The 15,429-nt window shown below is 41.0% G+C and overlaps 1 protein-coding gene across 2 annotated transcripts in view; it reads left to right on the plus strand.

Annotated features, from left to right (window-relative positions):
* The window catches only part of LOC145996749 (uncharacterized), a 470,158-nt gene that overhangs the window by 438,015 nt on the left and 16,714 nt on the right, over window positions 1-15,429 (plus strand). For both annotated transcript variants that reach the window (XM_083133278.1, XM_083133282.1), the window contains exon 7: window positions 704-923. In XM_083133278.1, coding sequence (XP_082989404.1) covers window positions 704-923 — 220 coding nt within the window. The remainder of the gene's footprint in view (window positions 1-703; window positions 924-15,429) is intronic.

Genomic DNA, 15,429 nt, shown 5'->3' on the forward strand with positions numbered 1-15,429 from the left:
CTTCTATATTAGACATGAGGACTAAAGCAGCGAACATAAAACTAAAATTAGTACTAGTTATGTAGATGAAAAATGTGTAAATTTGAAAGGCAGAGTCAAGAAACATTTAAAAAAGATGAAGGCAAATACGTAATGAAAGTCTCGCATAGCAGTCAAACGCCTTACCCACTCGAACTATCGTGATTACTTGCTTCAGTGTGTTTGTAAGTCCACTTTATGCACAAAAAGGCTGATCGAGACTGGACCTACAGTTTAAAGTGGGAAGCGAACCACCATGTGCTTCCATCGGGTATCGAACCCGGGACCCCTAGATTAGAATGCCACGACGGGGAAGAGAAGAAAGAGACTTGAGATAGACAATGAGAGGAAAAGGAAATACAAAAAACGAGAGAGAAGGATAGAAAAAAATAAATTCTAGAAAAAGAGAATCGAGAGGAATAAATAAATTCTAGAATATATCCTGTGGGAAGAAAGGAAAAATTATGAAAGCAAGTCAGAAAAACAGAGGAGAGCGGAATATAAACAAAATGAGCTATTGGAGAATTAGCAGTTTTTTTAATATTCCGGCGGGGTCCCACTTAAACTCCTTGATGAAACTGTGCCGAGTTAATTTCTTCTGCGATATTGAGACCTACAATTGAATGTTATTGTTAATTTCCAGCAAAAATGCTTTGTTTCATGTTCTTTTTCCGTATCTTTACAGCGCCATCTCCCAGCAAGTGCAAATTCCCCTCCTGGGTGACCGTCTCTTCCCACTGGCACACATTGGACTACCGCACATCCTACCAGTTCTCCCACAAGAACACGACTCTGAAGATCACCAACTCCAGCTACCAAGGACAGGAGAAGAGGGTGGTGTGCACGGAAGTGAAAAACAGCTCATCGGAATTCACCCATCTCGTTACGCACGTGACCCAAGGGTGGTAAGTACCAACGTTTTATGTTGTTATATACGAGGGTTGTTCTGTAAGACTTGTCGATAGGTGACGTTACATGCTCGGCTCTTTCATGCTCAGACTGGTGGCGTTTCTGGCATGATTCTGGCCACGGAACGCGTCCCAATGGGCTTGTTTTGTTTCTTAGCGCTATATTAGGACTTTTGAGACTTACCAATATAGTAGAAAAACAGAAGAGAAAAGAGTCACACGAGGCAATGCCAGGAAAGTAGGATGGGTGGGAGACCACATTTGTGTTATTTTTGGTCCAAAAGTCCATGGTGAACGAACAAAAAAGTGAGAGACAGTGTGTCGTCGTGGTGCAAAAACCAGTTCTTTTGTCGCCAAATTTCGATTCGATGGCGTTCCACATTTTCAAGCAATTGCAGCAGAACGTCACATCAGTAGGTGGAATTGATTGTTTGGCCTGTTTGGACGTTTTATTTTTGTACATTGCCCTTGATGTCAAAGACAGTATGTGCATGCTTTCGATTTTGCTCTTCACCTGTTTCTCATTTTTTTTTTATTGATTGATTTAGTTTATTTTACTTCGCGTTTTGTGCCTCTTGGCTAATTTGCGAAGATAGGGATGAGTGATGAAATGATGAAATTGATGAATGGACATTCACAAACAACCAAGCTCGAGGGGGATTCGAACCTGGTACCCTTGGCGTCGCAGCGCGATGTGCTAACCACTCTGCCACAGGGCCTGGCAGGGTTTTTTTTGGTGAATTTGACTGTCTCGGGGAACTCTCATCACCAATAACGCCGAACAAGATTTCATCGTTGGAGACAACCTGTCGAAGCTCCTTGCAGAACTCAACACGCTCCTGCTTCTGATTGACTGTTGAACTTCGGCAACAATGTTGGGAGTTGTGCAGCTGAAGGGTCTCAACGGGTGTTCGCCGGCCCTTAAACAAGCATGCCATTGAAACAACCAAGTGCGACTCATTATGCTTTCTTCCCCGAACATTTGTTGTAATCATTGCTAGGATCTCCGTCATTGGTAGAGTCGTCGCCTTGTATTCAAGGGGTCCCGGGTTTCGATACCCTGTGGAGGCACATAGTGGTTCGGATCCCACTTTAAACTGTAGGTCCAGTCCCGGTTAGCCTTATTGTGTATAAAGTGGACTTGAAACACCAACTCAATTAATCTATCTTCGTCGCACCTTTCCGGAGAGTTACATAAAATTTGATGCACGCTCACTGTTCCTTTCTCGGTAGGATCCATTGCGAAATAGCCACGCACCACACACACGACTCCAAATGGACGGTCAGTGCGTTCACCCTCCTGTGTGAAATTTTTGTACACTGGGTACTAAGATATGGTAGTACTACCATTAGTCGTGTCACGCTACTACAACTGCTGTCCAGATGGTGACACCAGTTCCGAAGATGCTGGATAGTCCAAATACTTTTTGAACTTTTTTCTTGATTGTTTTTAATGTAACCGTAGAACCTTTTACGCTAAAGTTGTCCATAAATAAGGAGCAATTTGATTTTGAAAATCTGACGAGTGATAGCCTCTTCAGTTGGGTTCAGCTCTGGGCTGGTCATGCAAGTTCTTCAACCAGCATGTCTTCAAATCAAAAAGTCACGCGATATGGTTTGTGGTAGAAATCCGTCATCGTCCTGGTGGTAGTAAGGGCCAACTCTAAATTCGCATTTCCTTCAAATGGACGGACACTGAAACCAATGTCCAGTCCAACTCATGACGAATTCCCAAAAATCCACGTGTCTGGTGACTTTTCGCAACAGTGTATTTGCTTTATCTTTTGACGACGAGGAGGTGGCCTGGCACCAGCTGCTCCTGCGTTGATGGTTGTTGTTTTTCTTGCGTGTGCGAGTTTCAGGAACCCTCCTTTCGTTCTGTTTGAGTTGAACGCCCGTTAGCATCGGTGCAAGAGCAGAATACGTCGGCAAAATCAGAACCCAACTGCAATGCGAAAGTGGTCACTGGTGAATCCCTCGAGAGTTTGTTAAGTGAATTAGTGGATTTTCCGACGGGAGGTCCAGGAGGAGAAGGAAAATCCTGTTCGTCGGGAAAGTTAGTTTTTGGGAGGACGAAATGTCTTGTATTTTGCGTGTCTGGGAATCTCTCTCTCTTCAATCCAGCCTCTGCCTCATCTGTCCCTCCAATTGGCACTCCAATCACGAATTAAGCTAATTATCACGAAGTTAATGTCCCGAAAACTGTTTATGCCCCCCCCCCCCCCTCTTGCGGATCCATTTCAGTGGCGGAGTAAACCTCCGCCACTTCCCAAGGTGGCGTGATTTGGCGGTTTCTGCTCTTTACAGCAACTTCTCGCTGTCAGTTGCTGATTGGCTTATCGTCCAGGACGCTAATACGGTTTTGTGAGGACGGGCGTCGTCGTGTCGGAGGATTTAAAGCGCAATTGCTTTGGAGACAGGAAGGCTCCGAGAAGCCGTTTAGCAGTATTGGAGACAATGAGTCGACAAACCACCAGTATCGGAGTTCGGTTAGCAGTTTTATTACGGTGTGTGTTGAATAAGTTTGAGAACAGATTGAAAACGAAAGAGCTTCAAGAATTAGGAACTTTTGTTGATTGAACGAACACGAAAACTAAAGCGATACCCAGTGATCCGCGAGAGTTCATTATTTGCGACGAAAACTGTTTTCTTTTCGATTCAGGTACCCTGTCTTTCCAAAACTACCAGATTACGAAAGTTGGAGGGAAAAGAGAAAACAGTAGGACGGTTTTCTTCAACTTTCTTTCTCCTTTTCGACGTCCTTGGCTACGTCTTTTAATGAAATCTTTCTTTCGGTTGGATGCGACTAGATTCGACTCCGGGAAACTGATTAAAATTCAGATTACAGAGATCCCGGAAGTTCAATTTCGGAAGAATTTGGGTCTGTTTCCAGCGATTTCAAATTGAGCAAGTCCCCTCGCGCCGGCCTTGCAGACTATTATTGAAACTATTCCCATCTCTCCTTTTTCCTCTTCATTTAAGTTCTAATTCTTCTTGTTGCGTGTTTTCGTGCAGTTTTCGCGGAAAGAATTTTCCAATAATATGTTCCCTCTCTACTTACTTGACTTTTTTTTCTCTCACTCTTGGTTTTTCCTCGTCCACGCACTTTTCCATTCTCTCATCGTCTTCTCTCGGAGAACATATTTGATTTTTCATTTTGACGTAAGATGCTCCGCTCAAAATTCGGCGGTCGTGCAATTAAACCCTCGCTCTTCTATCCAACTGTCGCAATTCTGGCATTAAAGTCTTCCTGCAATTAAAACGCTTCAGTCCGGAAACTTGTTCTCCAAGATTGCGAAAAGGAACTGTGTGGGCTTATGAGGAGCAAAAGATATATCAGGATTGGCCTGGTTCAGACTTGAGGATGGACACAAGTCAAAGTGAAACTGTTTAATGGCAGCGCAGAAGGCGGTGAGGAAGAGACGAAATTTCATATTCTCCTCCAGTGAAAAAGAAGCAGGGGGAGGCGAGTCGAAAATTTATAGAAAAATAAATGAATTTAACTTGAAGAATAAGAGAATGAAGGAATCTTACATTATGCTTGGCCGAAGGAGACAAAGAAGTTGAGGGATGAAATGATAGTGAGTGGAGGGGGTTTATTAAGACTTATAAAAACCAACATTCAATAAACAAGTGATAGTTGTAAAAGTGTAGTGAAAGCGAATTAATAGTCATGAAGTCGTAATAAACGAAAACCAAAATAAGACAAAGAGAAGTAGTGGGTTATTGAAAATCGCGCTGTTTGTTGTACGTGGGTCAGTCAAAAAGTTAGTTGCACAGCATGAGAAAACAAACCAGGAGCGAAATTTCACGAATCTTTTATTTGCACATAAAAGTTCCATACAGAAGCTACTTTTCGACGTAATCACCTTTAAACATTCGTCGAGGCGTGTCACAAGTTTGTCTATGCCTGCTGCGTCCAACGTCCGATAACCATGACGGGCTGCAGCTTGCAGCTCGTCATCCGAGTGATATCGTCGGTTTGCAAGATCTGGGCTATAAGGGGGTGATCCCACACTTCCCACCGAAACTTGCCTAGAAGATCCCACGTTAGTCTTGCCGCATGCGGTCTCGCATTGTCATGCAGGAGCACAATGCCTTTCGAAAGTTTACCTGGCCGTCGATCTTTAAGTGCTTTTCGCAATCGTTTTAAGGTTTCACAAGAAGGTTTCTGTGCTGTTACACCCTGTTGCCCACAAAAAACCGAATCACTGCACGCACTTTCCACTTTGGACGCCACCTGCAGCTGCCGAAACATGTTCACGATTGGTTAGCAAGCATCTTCCAACTGCCACGTCAATGCCGCTACGTCACGTGCCACAGATACATGTCTGAAGTGTTGCCAACCAGTTGCAAAAAAATATCCCTTTACCAAAATTTTTGACGGGGGTGTGCAACTAATATTTTGATTGATTTTGATATCTTTTCATTTGGTATAGTTTTATTTGGGTCACCCTGCAGATTTTAGTTTATTCTATCCAGCTTGATAACATTTGCATTGTTTTATTTACTATGATATAGAACAGTTAAAAACCCACTGAACACTTCCTAAACGTCTGCCACTCTACAAGACATAAGCACTTTTTATGCCCTGGACATATGCCAAATGTACCCACTTATACCGGTAAGCCTTGAATTTGTTATTTAGCGTCGCTTTCTTGCAACGTTTTGCCTACTCGCGACGATGAGGATAAGTGATGATTAGAGAAAATTGATGGCAGTCACAAAGAACACTTGTTACGTTCCTTTTAACAGTTTTACCCTTTGCTCTTTCTGTCTGGAGCAAAAACTCTTCAGACTTACACTGAAGCCATCTCAGGATCATGGAATCACGAACACTGATAAATAGTTTAACTGTTTGTTGGAATAGGTTAATACAATCACTTTAGTTTGGGTGAGAAGTAGGGAGTAAACCTCAAGTTCTGTGACGAAGTTTCAAAGGATACTGATTGGTATTGTAATGAATTTGAAAGTTTTTCTTAAATCCTGTTCCACACAGGCGGTCTCCTTCCTATTTCACACAGGAAGTGCAAAAGCTCACTATCCCTTAGTAACTAAAATCTGAGGTTTTTATACCCGAGGTTTTACTCTCCACCCCGGTTGGTTACATAATTTTCATATCAAAGTAAAGTTACATTCATTGGAGTTTTTTATACATACGTTCATTAATCATTATACATATTAAAAGTTGAGTTATTATACATTTGTTTCTTTTATCTTACTTTACTGAAAAATAAACTTTAATTTACAAATTGCAGTTATCAGTTTATTGCATCAGATTATATTCAGGTTAGTCGATTCTTTACTTTAAGCACTGATTCGCTGAACAATAAATACGTAATACGTATAACAACGCTACATTTCTCAACATATTACTTAAAAATAAAGCTGTAACACTCATGCCCACGCCACGACTCGAATGTGGGAACCTCGGTCGTGAGATCGACCACTGTGGGCCTAACCGAGAGTCTTCCGTTAGCGTAGGTTGACTCCGGAACACAAATTCAATGCGCCTATTTCCAGGAGAACACTTCAGTCTGTTAGTAATTGAATTTGCAAGACATGCTTAACTGATAAAAAAAGCCCCACAGTCTTAACTTAGCAATGCAAAAGAAGACGAAATATGTCACAAGTACATAAATATTATAGTCTTGCTATCAAGGGACCCTGGTTTCGTTTCATTGATTGATTGATATATTTTCAAATTTTGGGTGCGTCAGCACTTATGCTTTTTTGCACCCGTCACGTTATGCGGGGTCCAACCCCTTACCTAAACTAAAATATAACTAAACATAACTGTAACGTCGGACTGAAACATTCTTACTTAGGTTAAGAGCGAATGCTGTAAAGGGCCACTCAGCATACATAAGTACAAAACCCAGGACAGCACACACGAGAATTATACTGGTCGTAGGTTAGACGCCAGAGCCTCGTTAGTCTGCAAAATGTAGCTCAGGGTGTACTAAGTGGAAGTGAAGTTGACAATTGGGTGTACTACGTGCAAGTGAGGTTGACAATTGGGTCTACTACGTGCAAGTGAGGTTGACAATTGGGTCTACTACGTGCAAGTGAGGTTGACAATTGGGTCTACTACGTGCAAGTGAGGTTGACAATTGGGCCTACTACGTGGAAGTGAGGTTGACAATAGGGTCTACTAAGTGGAAGTGAGGTTGACAATTGGGTCTACTACGTGGAAGTGAGGTTGACAATTGGGTCTACTACGTGGAAGCGGCACCCGTGACACCGCGGTTCGTTTCATTGTAGAGAGATAAATCATTGGTTCTCATTTTCGCAATATTATCCTATCTGTACATATAATTCACTCAAAACGTTCTCATGAGTTACCGCTTACCCACGATATATAAAAAGAAATCCTCAGCAAAAAAACAAAAAAAAAAAACTCTTTTATATCTTGACCCTTGCTGCTTCACCCGAACTTTTGAATTCTGTCTCGGGGCGTTGGGAAGCAACAGATCCACGCCACCAGAAAGAAAGTTCCTGATATTGGACACACCAGGAGGGTTTATTTCGGGGGTGGGCGGGGGATTGTTCAGAATTGGGGAAGGTGGTAGGGATTGACTCTTGCAAAGCAAACTGAGACCCGACCAGAAAGCTCTCTTTCCAACCCTTTCGAGGAAGTAAAACAAAAGAAGAGGGTGGAAGAATCGGCGATGAACATTGAGAAAGTCAGGGTTGCCAAATGTCATCTTGACAAGTTTGGTCAGATTTTCAGATACACATACTACATTGCAGAGACGGGATATGCTGAAAGCTGCTTTCGAAACTGATTGTAGTGTATGTGTGGAAATGCAGTGACAAAGGTGCTTAACAACAAATGGGATCACGCGTAAGGCACTGAAAATACAATAACATAACGCAAAGAGACTGTCAAGATGTCCAAGTTCCGATATTCCGTGGAGATCCCACTTCAAACTGTAGGTCAAGTCTCTCTAAACTTGTACGAACATTTTTCGATCCATACACTTTATATTGCATTAACCTTTAGAATGCTTTGTAATAATCTATGATTATACCTAATATATTATTTAAATACTTATTGTTATTAATAAATCATTCCGCTATTTTGTATTTTATGGTCGTATCGTTGTTTTTTCAATTATCAAGTATTGCATACATTTATGTACTTACAGTACACCCTACTCTCTACTTCTCTGTTTGTGATTGCGTGTGGTTTTCTTCCTATGTGTCTCTATCTGCCTCTCCGATTCTATTCTATGAACAATCTCGATGTCTAGGGCACACAATGTTACCAGAGTCCAATTTTGACTTCTCAAAATTCTTCGTACGCGACATTTTGCAGAACCTTTTAAACAATCATTTGAGCTACAATTTAGGAATACATACATTTATAAAATCCATGGTGTTGTATACGGTGATTCCAATTTTGCAGCCACGATAAACTTCTGTGCCTTTAGTGCTTTTTAGGTGACATTTTATTGCCGAAAACTACATTTTAAGATTAATCTAGTGTTGATGAAATATTTTGAGGTGTTTCAAAATTCTGGACAAAGAAACTTTTTTCTCATGTTGCAATCGTTACAAATTATTTTCTGTAAATTCGGAGATACTCTGTCACGCCTTTATACATTCGATTGATTGATTCGGCTAATTATACTCTACTTTTCTTCCACTTTTGGCTAATCGCGAGGATGAGTGATGATATGGTGGAATTGATGAAGACACACTCACAGAGAGTTGTCTAAAGTCCCCTTTATATAGAGATAAGCTAATCGAGACTGCACCTATAGTGGGATCCGAACCACTATGTTCCTCGAACGTGTATCGAATCCGGGACCCCTTGATTACAAGGCGACGGCATTGCCTCTACGCCATTCACACTCACAAAGAACACCCATGCTCAGGGCCGGATTCGAACCCGGGAACCATGACGTCGTAGCGCGCTGTGCTAACCACTCCGCCACAGAGGTCGGCAGGATACATTCCAGTATTTTGTATTTGAGCATAATCGAATTACGGTTTTCAATATTAATAGCTTTAAAACTATTGCAAACAATATTCAGAAAACACACAGGTAAGGTTCATGTGCAGAAAATGTATAATTATCCTCGTGCTTTCGTTCTATGAGCTTTTTATTGTTGTCGAGTGAATGTACACAGTACACAGCCACAATGTAATTTAAGAAAACATCGGTCCAGTTCATAGTGCTTGTCGAGTATGGTATCTGATTGGAGTTATAGTTTCGAGGATGGCAACACTGACAATCGCCGGAGAATAAATAAAACTGAGGGGGGTTGGGGAATAAAAGGAGAGAAACTACGTTTTCGTAGCAAGACCGGCACTCGCCTGCAGGGAAGACGTGGCGAAGCACCAGTTCCGAATACGCAATGAAGGTGGCAGGGGGGGGGGGTTCTATCCCCCCTCCACCAGGACCCGCGGGTGAATGTTTCTGTGGTTCGGATGCGCCAGACCTCTCGCTTGAGATTCTACGAGGAGAAAGCAACAAAAAAAGCCACCCTCCCTCCCCCTCTCGCCGGACGATGCTCTGAATGCATGAAGACCCCCCCCCCCCCAAGAAGTTAACGGAGGCAAGTGTGGAACTAAGCATTTGCATACCCTTGGTTCTCCTCTAGGATCGGTGGTCCTTGGACTATTCGGGTTAACGACGCCGCTTCTGCATCCAGGAAGTGAGGTTCCAATACCGCAATTTTATGCCCTATGGTGTTTTTTTTTTTTTTGCAACACTTTCACACTTCATTTTTTTTTTTTTTTTTGCATACTACCATCTGTAACTTGATTATCTTGCAGATTTAACAGCTTTTGCAACTTTGTCTTTTAATATTTGATCTTTTTTTTTTGTTTGTTTACTTTTTCCGAATTAAATAGTGACTTCTGTTGACACCTGGTCATCAGCCACATATATAGAAATATATTTCGGGAAGTGTCCGAACAAAGTGTATCAAATAATAATAGTAATGAAGATAATATAATGTTAGAAATTAATAACACTATAATTGGTCTATTCACAATTAAAATAAGTAAAGTAATATTGTTATTATTACATGAATAGGTGAAAAAGAGGGTGTAAGAATAGAGATAATAACCAAAAAACAGTGTTGTTAAAGTTCCATGAATTTTAAATAAATTCCAATTCCGGTCCAGGAGAGAAAATCACCAATCGTAAATGGGTTCTACAGACCCTAAAGAACCTTTTGATCTGTAAAGTATTTAAATTCGATCCAGGATCCTTTTTTCAGGATCAATTTAAATACGGTCCTGGAACCTTTTTTTGGCATCAATTTAAATACGTTCCCGGAACTTTTTTTTTCAGGATGAATTTAAACTCTGTCCAGGAACCTATTGTCCCTATCAGTTTAACTAAGGTCGAAGTTCCGCATTGAAATCAAACAATACGCAACTTGGACAGAATTGAAATTGTGCGAAAGAAAAGGTAAGTGTGCTGCCAGTGAACCCAGTAGAACCCCGTCGCCTTCGATACCCGGTGGAGGCACATGGCACAGTGGTTCGGATCTCACTTTAAACCGTAGGTCCAGTCCCGATTAGCCTTACTGTGCATAAAGTGGAATTAAAACACCAACTCAAACCCAATAGAACCCATTAGAATGTATGGTTTCCTGGATCCCAGGGTTAGTGGAGGGGGTTCAATTTGAGGTTGTCATGTTTTAAGTCCACTTTATGCACAAAAGGCTGATCGGGACTGGATCTACAGTTTAAAGTGGGATCCGAATCACTATGTGCCTCCACCGGGTATCGAATTCGGAACACCTTGATTACAAGGCGACGACGTTACCACTACGCCAACGAGGAGGCTCAGCAAAATATAGTTAAATGCAATAATAAAGTGCATGAAATAACGTCAAACAACATAATATGACCAAGCTGAAAATATGCCAAAATATGGTCAATTTGTAATAAGTCGGAAAAGTAGGAAAACAGCAAATAATGCAAAAGTAAATAATGAAGCTGCCTTGAGCTGTGCATCCAAAAAAACCAAAAAAAAAACCAACATATTTCAACCAACTCCCTCCATATAGACATGTGTGCTCTGTGCATTCAGTATCTGCCCCCAAGCAAGAATAACACCATGGATTTCAACTGGTATGTAAATGAGTGCTTTTTTTATCCCTCCCGGTTGTGTATTCGCGCATGTGTACAAAGTTTCGAGACCCATGCACAACATCATGAAACAGGGTGGATAGCCCGGAACGATATGCGTCCAAGAGATTTCCAGCTTTCGCGAATGCTACTATAATGCCCTGTAGAAGCTGTCTTAATGGAATTAGCTGGGAGGCTGGAATTTCTAATGAACTCCCATCCTATTTCCTGTGTGCCGAGTGCTGCTACACACTGCTGAATGTTTTCTTTTATGCTAGCATCAGCTGCTATAGGGCAGTTTGCATGAGAGTAAGCTTAACATAATTTTCTCAGGATTGTTTAAAGCATACCTACCGCCGCGTTTAGTTAATCGCTACGAATAAAAATAGACGAAGTTATGCAAAGAAATGCCAATGTCCAGAGCCGTTCTCGAATCCGAAACCTTCGGAGGGATATCAATCACTCAACGCATTCGACCGGCCCTTGTGCGTTGCACCCTTCCATGGAAGTGTATACTGTATAGAGTGCGAGGAAGTATGACTGAGGATTGTTAAACGTCCAGGAACTCATAAGTTCTAATGGGTTCTGTTGGGTTCCGCTGTGGGACCGGAACCTTTTTTCTCGCACAATTTAAATTCGGTCCAAGTTGCGTATTTTTCATTGATAAAACATTCTTGGACCGTATTTAAATTCTTCCTGAAAAAAAGGTTCCTGGACCGAATTTAAATTCTTCCTGAAAAGAAGGTTCCTGGACCGAATTTAAATTCTTCCTGAAAAGAAGGTTCCTGGACCGAATTTAAATTCTTCCTGAAAAAAAGGTTCCTGGACCGAATTTAAATTCTTCCTGAAAAGAAGGTTCCTGGACCGAATTTAAATTCTTCCTGAAAAGAAGGTTCCTGGACCGAATTTAAATTCTTCCTGAAAAAAGGTTCCTGGACCGAATTTAAATTCTTCCTGAAAAAAGGTTCCTGGACCGAATTTAAATTCTTCCTGAAAAAAAGGTTCCTGGACCGAATTTAAATTCTTCCTGAAAAAAAGGTTCCTGGACCGAATTTAAATTCTTCCTGAAAAAAGGTTCCTGGACCGAATTTAAATTCTTCCTGAAAAAAGGTTCCTGGACCGAATTTAAATTCTTCCAGAAAAAAGGTTCCTGGACCGAATTTAAATTCTTCCTGAAAAAAGGTTCCTGGACCGAATTTAAATTCTTCCTGAAAAAAGGTTCCTGGACCGAATTTAAATTCTTCCTGAAAAAAAGGTTCCTGGACCGAATTTAAATTCTTCCTGAAAAAAGGTTCCTGGACCGAATTTAAATTCTTCCTGAAAAGAAGGTTCCTGGGCCGAATTTAAATTCTTCCTGAAAAAAAGGTTCCTGGACCGAATTTAAATTCTTCCTGAAAAAAAGGTTCCTGGACCGAATTTAAATTCTTCCTGAAAAAAGGTTCCTGGACCGAATTTAAATTCTTCCTGAAAAAAGGTTCCTGGACCGAATTTAAATTCTTCCTGAAAAAAGGTTCCTGGACCGAATTTAAATTCTTCCTGAAAAAAGGTTCCTGGACCGAATTTAAATTCTTCCAGAAAAAAGGTTCCTGGACCGAATTTAAATTCTTCCTGAAAAAAGGTTCCTGGACCGAATTTAAATTCTTCCAGAAAAAAAGGTTCCTGGACCGAATTTAAATTCTTCCTGAAAAAAAGGTTCCTGGACCGAATTTAAATTCTTCCTGAAAAAAAGGTTCCTGGACCGAATTTAAATTCTTCCTGAAAAAAAGGTTCCTGGACCGAATTTAAATTCTTCCTGAAAAAAAGGTTCCTGGACCGAATTTAAATTCTTCCTGAAAAAAAGGTTCCTGGACCGAATTTAAATTCTTCCTGAAAAAAAAGGTTCCTGGACCGAATTTAAATTCTTCCTGAAAAAAAGGTTCCTGGACCGAATTTAAATTCTTCCTGAAAAAAAGGTTCCTGGACCGAATTTAAATTCTTCCTGAAAAAAAGGTTCCTGGACCGAATTTAAATTCTTCCTGAAAAAAAGGTTCCTGGACCGAATTTAAATTCTTCCTGAAAAAAAGGTTCCTGGACCGAATTTAAATTCTTCCTGAAAAAAGGTTCCTGGACCGAATTTAAATTCTTCCTGAAAAAAGGTTCCTGGACCGAATTTAAATTCTTCCTGAAAAAAGGTTCCTGGACCGAATTTAAATTCTTCCTGAAAAAAGGTTCCTGGACCGAATTTAAATTCTTCCTGAAAAAAGGTTCCTGGACCGAATTTAAATTCTTCCTGAAAAAAGGTTCCTGGACCGAATTTAAATTCTTCCAGAAAAAAGGTTCCTGGACCGAATTTAAATTCTTCCAGAAAAAAGGTTCCTGGACAGAATTTGAATTGACCCGGAAAAAATGTTCCTGCACCCAATTGAAACACTTTAAATATGAAAAGGTCATACACTGACTAGAACTTATTTACGTTTGCTGAGTTTCTCTCCCAGTCCGGGATTGAATTTATTTACAATTTCTGGACCAGGGTTGACCGACTAAAAGTTGCCTTTTAAAAATGTCCGCGAGTATGTTTTACATTGAAATGTCACACTGCGGTTGTAGAAAGCGTACCATAGGGAATAAATAATAACACTGTTGTTCTCTCGGGGGCCCTTGTCGAAGAGTTACTGTACATAACGCAATAGACTATATTAGTGTGACGGCACATTGAGTTCAAACAAACCCGTCACATGTTGCTCCGGCATCCGATCCAGGAACCGCAGCCAATAGGAGCCGTCGATAAGGTAACGTGAGGCTGATGTGTTCCCAGCAGATATCACAACAGGGACGGGTAGTGTTGCTACAACCAAGTGAAGGAACACGCGCGACAGAATGGGGCTACATGGAGGGGGGTAACGTGACTGCAGCCTTTGCGACCATTTCTACCTCGTGCCTTAGATTCTCGAGGCAGCCAGCACCTGCATTAGTCTTTCATGCTCACAAGTGGATAATTGTTTATAGTCAGGTCTAATCGATCAAAGTTGCGTATTGTTTCATTTCAATACGGAACTTTGACCCTATTTAAACTGATAGGAAAAAAAGGTTCCTGGACCTTATTGACATTGAACCTGGAATAAAGGTTCCCGGAACGAATTTAAATTGGTTCGGAAAAAAGGCTCCCGGACCGTATTTAAATTGATCGGGAAAAAAGGTTCCTGGATAGAATTGAAATACTTTACAGATAACAAGGTTCTTTACGGTCCAGAACCATTCACGCTTGCTGATTTTCTCTCCTGGATCGGAATTGAATTTATTTAAAAGTCCTGGACCTTCAACAACCCTGGTAAGACTCCCCAAGTTTTCGCTGGCCTCAGTGTAGCACAGCGCGCTACGAGCCAGGGGTCCCGGTTTCGAATACCGGCCTAGGCATGGCTGTCTTTTGTGAGTGTCCCTTCATCAATTTCATCGTATCACTCATTCTCATCTTCGACATTAGCTAAAAGTGGCAGAAATTCAAAGTAAAAGAAACCAAATCAGTCAATCCTCAAGTTTTTGATCTATGACGCAATAGTGATATGATCAGCAACACTCTCCATCCGCCTTTACTTTCCCTCCATTCCGGACGAACGAGACGAAAATATTTCTTAGATGACCCACATTAAGAATCGAACACGGGTCTCTCACGTTGCAGGCATACGTGTTAGCTATAGATCAAACCAGTGTGTCCTTTCACAAACATTTATTTTTGGGTTTGAGAAAGTTAGTACCATAAACAATATGATATGATTCTTTAAGATTTTCAAAGTATATGTACTGGACAAGAATTGCTTGAATTAATAGCTTTTTTTTTTGAACCATTGAAAATTTTTTGAAAAAATCAACAGGATTGCTATCCGCATTATCAATAAACTCATAAGTGCAAATACTACTTCATAAGAGTAAGAACTTTCTTGTGCACTTATGAACTCATTCACAATGCACCGACATTCATGGCGGAGTGTTTAGCACATCATGCTTCGACGCCATAGGTACAGGATTCAAAATCCCGATCTGGGCATTCTTTGTGAATGCCATTCATCCGTTTCATCATATTATCTCTTCTTATCGTCGCGATTAGCCAAAAGTTGCAAGATAACGACACTAGATAAGAAAAATCGAACCAAATCAAACTATTCACAATGCGGCTAGCAACCCTGTTGATTTTGAAAAATTGTTCATGGGTTCAAAAAAAAAAAAAGGCTGATATTTCCAGCATTTCTTGCCCAGTACTTTGTAAATCCCTCTCTAAGAATCCCTTCTCATTGCGTATGCTACTAGCTTTATCATGCTTATGTATACACCCAAAAGAAAAGGTTTTATGAGAGGAGAGGCTGGTTTCTCCTGTGGCCATATGCACTCGCGTACCCAAGGGTGGAGCTGAAGGGGCTACTGTACCCTCCAAGAT

The sequence above is a fragment of the Lepisma saccharinum genome, chromosome 1 (assembly GCF_977018435.1).
Source record: "Lepisma saccharinum chromosome 1, izLepSacc3.1, whole genome shotgun sequence".
In the NCBI taxonomy this organism is placed as follows: domain Eukaryota; kingdom Metazoa; phylum Arthropoda; class Insecta; order Zygentoma; family Lepismatidae; genus Lepisma; species Lepisma saccharinum.